The following is a 5,814-nucleotide window of genomic DNA, read 5'->3' as shown; positions in this document are numbered from 1 at the left end:
CCCAGGACACATCCCTGCTCTCCCAGGACAGTTCCCTGCTCTCCCACTGGGCTGTGCATTCCCAGGACACCTCCCTGCTCATCCAGGCGCTGGACCCGAAGGAAAGACGAGGAAAAAAAAAAAAACCTGGAGAAGGGAGAGAGGCCCGTGCCGGGGTGTGAGGGGGGAACGAGCAAAGTACCGAAGTTCAAGCACCAGAAGGACAAAAAAAAACCCCCAAAAACTACAGAAAAAAAAAAAAAACAAACCCCAAATTCCCGAGGGGGAAGGGAAGGGGCCGCGGGACCCTTCTGGTTGTTCCCTGGTGGTCGCTGGAATGGTGGGAATGCTGGGAATGGTGGGAATGGCAGGGGGGGGCTCACTGAGGTAGCGGCACCAGCACTTCCACGTAGTTGAGCGGGAAGAAGCCGGAGTGGCCGTGGATCATCCCCTCGTACCAGTTCTCGTCGATCTGGTTGGTCAGGGTGATGATGTCGCCCTCCTTGAAGCCCAGCTCGCCGTCGTTCTCCGGCTCAAAGTCGTACAGGGCTTTGCAGCAGGGCTGGTCCAGGGGGGCTGCGGGCACAGGGGTGGGCACAGGGGTCAGCACGACCCCCAAACCCTCCTCTCTGGTGTCCAAAACTTTGAAATGTGTTGGATTTCCCAGCCTGTCCCAATGGGCAGCTCTGTTATTCTTTGGATATCCCGGGTTTGAGCTCTTGCTTTGATGGAAAACCCCAATTCCAGCCTTGTTTTAGGGGCTGTGGGCACCGGGGGGGCACAGGGGTCAGCAGGACCCCCAAACCCTCCTCTCTGGTGTCCAAAAATGTGTTGGATTTCCCAGTGTGGAGGTTGTTGTAACGAGGGCGGCTTTGTTATTAAGCGCTGGGATATCCCAGCTTTGAGCTCCTGCTTGGATGGAAAACTCCCAGTTTCAGCCTTGTTGTAGGGGCTGTGGGCACAGGGGGGGCACAGGGGTCAGCAGGACCCCCAAACCCTCCTCTTTGGCATTTTAAACAAGTAGGATTTCCCAGCGTGTCCCAATAGAACGAGGGCGGCTTTGTTACTAAGGCATCCTTTGGATATCCCAGGTTTTAGCTCCTGCTTGGATGGAAAACTCCAATTCCAGCCTTGTTTTAGGGGCTGAGGGCACAGGGGGGGCACAGGGGTCAGCAGGACCCCCAAACCCTCCTCTTTGGTGTCCAAAACTTTGAAATGTGTTGGATTTCCCAGCATGTCCCAACTGAGGTTGTTGTAACGAGGGCAGGTTTGTTATCAAGGCATCCTTTGGATATCCTGGGTTTTAGCTCTTGCTTTGATGGAAAACCACAAGGGACAGGTTGGATGAGACTTGGAGCAACCTGGTCTGGTGGAAGGGGGGTGGAACTGGGTGGTCTTGAAGCTCCCTTCAACTCAAATCATTCCATGACTCCATGTTCCACAGCCAGGAATGACCCAGCTTGGGGCACCAAAAGCAGCAGCCAAGCAGATGGATGGTTTGGAGACAACTTCCCAAATCCCCAAATCCCCACATCCCTGCTCCAGGCTCCTCCTGCTCCACCACCACGAGCCTTTCCCACCACCGCAGCTCCAAGCTGGGATCCCAAAGGGCCCCGAGATCCCAAAGGGATCCCAAAGCAGAACCCACAAACTCCCCGTGCTGAGGCTCTGCCTGCTCCCTCCAGCCTTCCCAGGGAAAAACCCAGGCTGGGTGCTTGGAAAAACCCTTGAGAGGTCTGATCCCTCCTGGAAAAGCATCGGGATGTGCCCGTGTGACGGGAGCTGCTCCGGCCCCTCCGGGTGAGCCGGTTTTGGGAGGGAAAATCCCGCTGGAGCGTGGCTGGGTTAGTTTAGGGTTTAAGCCAGGCTTAGGTCAGGCTCAGCACGGAGGGATGAGCAGCTCCAAGCTGGGAAGAGGAGGAGGAGGAGGAGGAGGAAGAGGAGGAAAAGGAGGGATGGGAGAATTCCCACGTCATGCAGCGCAGAGCAGGAAACTCACGGATACTCCTGACGGAGGCCCGGGAAGGTTTGTCCGACCGGAAAGAGGAGGAAGCTGCTTCCAAACAAAAAAGAGACATGCTTAAAACCACGGGAATGGGGACAGGGAAAAGGCAGGGAAGGGGCTGTTAGGAGAAATGGGGGGGGGCACGTGCTGTTAGAGACCCCCCGGGAGGGAGGGAAGGAGGGAAGGAGGGAGGGATGCAGCAGGATGGAAGAGGGGACGGAGGGAGAGATCCTTGGTTTTTCCTGCTTGGCACTGAGTGGGCACTGAGTGGGCACTTCCCAGGCTGGAGAAACCTCTGGAACATCCCCAGAGCCAACACGACAAAGGCCGTCCTGCCCCGAGAGCCGACAGCCCGATCCAGAGGCATTCCCGACGTTTTCCAGAGCCACATCCAGAGCCATCCTTCCCAGGCAAAAGGAGCAGCTCCGGGGGCACGGGGGGGGAGGGCACAGCCCTGGCACAGCCTCACCTGAGACTTTGGGGGTGGGGTTGCAGGAGAAGCCCCCGTTGGACTGGTCGCTCTCTCCGAAGTCGTAGCTCTCCCTGGGCTTGGGCTTGTATTCCCGCTTGGGGCGGGAGGAGGCCTCCCTCATCCTGGGGGAAGGGAAAAAAGGGTGGACAAACTGAAATAAGGGATGGGATGTGATGGGATCCATGTGTTTTTCCTCCTCCTGGCTCCGGTTTTTGTGGAGAAGGATCTGCTCGACTCCCTGTGCCGGAGCCTTTGGAAGGTGGGTCTTCCCACTCTTGGAGGGAAGGGAATTCCAGGCTTTGCCGTGGAATGCTCGGGAATTCTGGCCAGCAGAGGACACTCGTGCTGTAGTTTGGAAGCTCAGGCTTGGCAGGATCCTGCTCCCAGCTCCTCCTCATTCCAAGTGGACACACGGGATCCACTCACGGGATCCACTGGGCAGCGTCTTCCGGGAGGAAGGAGAGGATCCTGCAGAGGGGAGGATGAGGAAGGCCCAGCCCTGGCCCTGCAGGAGGGGATTTAACACCCAGGAACAGATTCCCTGGGAGGGTGGGGAGGGACTGGGATGGAATTCCCAGAGAAGCTGTGGTTGCCCCATCCCTGGAAGTGTCCAAGGCCAGGCTGGAGAAGGGAAGGATCTGGGAAAACCTTAGAGCCCCTTCCAGGGCCTGAAGGGGCTCCAGGAGAGCTGGAGAGGGATTTGGGACAAGGGATGGAGGGACAGGACACAGGGAATGACTTCAAACTGAAAGAGGGGAAATTTAGATGGGATATTGGGAAGGAATTCCTGGCTGGGAGGGTGGGGAGGGGCTGGGATGGAATTCCCAGAGAAGCTGTGGCTGCCCCTGGATCCCTGGGAGTGTCCAAGGCCAGGTTGGAGCACCCTGGGCTAGCGGGAGGTGTCCCATGGCAGGGGTTGGAACTCCACGACCTTCACGGCCCCTTCCAACCGCCCCAATTCCGGGATCCTGTGATTCCCAGGGAGTCTCCTGTGTCCCCAGACAGGCAGAGGGGAGGTTGGGGGTGCCCCTGGGACTCACCTGCGCTTGAGTTTCTCGGCCAGCTCGTCCAGGATCTGCACGGCCTGGCGGTGATAGTCCAGCTGGGCGTCCACCAGCGCCGAGAGCTGGCTCACCTGCTCGATCTGCGGGAACACCGGGGGGGAACGGCTCTGACCCCTGGCACAGGAGGCACAGGACACCCCACACTGCCCCCAGGGCAACTGGAGAGACAGGGCACGAGGAGAACGTTGGGGATTTTGGGCACTGGAGGTGAGGAACCGGTTGAGGCTCGGCAGGATTTGGGACATTCTGGCCACAGCAGGGCTTGGGACGCTCCTGTCACTGCAGGATTTGGGACAATCCTGTCACTGCAGCATTTGGGATGCTCCTGCCACTGCAGGATTTGAGACACTCCTGTCACTGCAGGGCTTGCCTGCTGTGAAATCCTGCCCAAACTCATCCCACCATGGAGAGGAGACTCCATCCACTGAGATTCCTCCTTGGGAATCAGAACTGATCCCTCCATGGAAAGGAGACTCCCTCTGAGATTCCTCTTTGGGAATGAGAACTGACTCCCTCCACTGAGGTTTCTCTTTGGGAATTAGAATTGATCCCTCCACTGAAGTTCCTCCTTGGGAATCAGACCTGATCCCTCCACCCAGAGCAGACCTGTGTGGCAGAAGCCCCAGCCTCTCCTCTGCTGCTCCAGGAGCTGGATCAGGAGCAGGGGCTCCCCAAAGGCCGGAGCAGCCCCGTGCTGGTCACTCAGCTCCGGGTTCGCATGGAGCCAAAACCCCCCAGGAGCACCAAGGAGCGTCCAACTGGGGCCATCCCGGCGGGATCCCACCCCGGGAACACGGAATCCCGCTCACATCAGTCTCCAGCAGGTTGTGCATGCTGGTCTCTGCCACCTCCTTGGACTCCTCGAACTTCTCCATGGCCTGTCGGAGCTCCTCGTCCGGGATCTTCCCCTGGCGCTTCTTCTTGTAGTCGAAGTCCAGGCGCCGCCCTTCCAGCTTCTTCAGGTGGTGCTGGGGATGGGATGGGATGAGCAGGGAAGCAGGAGGAGCTGGGAGCAGCCAGGCTCTCCTGGGAGCAGCTCCAGCTGAGCTCCTTCACCTCCAAAACCTGATCCTGGAGCATCCACTCCCAGCGCTCCCACCTCCGCTCCAGAGGGCGATGGGGGAGTGATTCCAGCCCCTTCCCACTGAGGAGCAGCCCCACATTTGGGAAGGTGAAGAACTGTCCTGCTGGGGATGGGATGGGATGAGCAGGGAAGCAGGAGGAGCTGGGAGCAGCCAGGCTCTCCTGGGAGCAGCTCCAGCTGAACTCCTTTGCCTCCAAACTCCGATCCCGGAGCGCCCGCTCCCGGTGTTCCCATGGAATGGGGGAATGATTCCAGCCCCTTCCCACTGAGGGAAACACCCCAGTCTGTGCCCCACATTTGGGAAGGTGAAGAACTGTCCTGCTGGGGATGGGATGGATGAGTAGGGAAGCAGCAGGAGCTGGGAGCAGCCAGGTTCTCCTGGGAGCAGCTCAGCTCCAGGCTGAGCTCCTTCACCTCCAAACCCTGATCCCGGAGCGCCCATTCCTGGTGCTCCCACCTCCGCTCCAGGGGGTGATGAGGGAATGATTCCAGCCCCTTCCCACTGAGGGAAACACTGTAGGAGCAGCCCCACATTTGGGAAGGTCCCAGAGCTGTCCTGCTGCTTCCAGCTCCTCAGGAGCTCCAGGGATCTCTGGAGATCAGGAATGTGGGCTCTGGGCGTTGCATTCCCGGGCTCTCGGGGCAGGGATGTTTTATCCTCATGGAATTGGGGGATGGAGGAGCACTGAGGCAGCAGTTGGGGGTTATGTTACTTTGGCACCACTGTGAGTGAAAATTCACTCGAGATAGCTGCCTTGGGAATGAGGGGTTGGGATAGATCCCATTCCAGAGCCTGGCTGTGCTTTGCATGGACCTGCACTCTGGAGTTCTGTGTCTCCCAGTGAGGCACCAAAGGGCTTTCCCGGGATGCTGAGGCCTGGAGGGGAGGATTGCTCAGGGCTTGAAGCCCAAACTGGGAGCTCCCAGCACAAGGAACCGGATTCAGCAAGGCCAGAAGGTGTTCTGGGATGTTTTGGGAACCATTCCAAGCTGCATCCAGCCTGCTCAGGAGCAGCAGGAGGGAGAAAACACCCAGCACAGGGAATTCCTGCCAGCCCTTGGATCCCACCTTGGAAACCAGAGAGAGGAGGAGGAGGAGGGGGAAAAATGCCCCCCTGGAGGTGGGATTTACCTGGATCTCCTTCAGGTCTTTGTCACAGAGGTTCTGCAGGGGATCAATAAAGTTCTGTTTGACTTCAATGTCCAGGGA

General features: G+C 58.6%; 1 protein-coding gene across 1 annotated transcript; it reads right to left on the bottom strand.

Annotated features, from left to right (window-relative positions):
* Positions 1-151: 151 nt before the first annotated feature.
* On the bottom strand, positions 152-5,811 carry LOC113981155 (endophilin-A2; the record flags this gene model as incomplete). Its single annotated transcript, XM_027708395.1, has 6 exons — positions 152-555; positions 1,979-2,032; positions 2,454-2,578; positions 3,497-3,600; positions 4,330-4,488; positions 5,737-5,811. Coding segments are annotated over 6 exons (714 nt in total), but the record flags the coding sequence as incomplete, so codon positions are not given.
* Positions 5,812-5,814: the final 3 nt, after the last annotated feature.

This window comes from Neopelma chrysocephalum, unplaced genomic scaffold, assembly GCF_003984885.1.
Source record: "Neopelma chrysocephalum unplaced genomic scaffold, ASM398488v2 Primary Assembly neopelma1_96194, whole genome shotgun sequence".
NCBI classification, from domain to species: Eukaryota; Metazoa; Chordata; class Aves; order Passeriformes; family Pipridae; genus Neopelma; species Neopelma chrysocephalum.
Note: the sequence above shows the minus strand (reverse complement) of the source record. Positions and strands in the feature narration are given on the sequence as shown.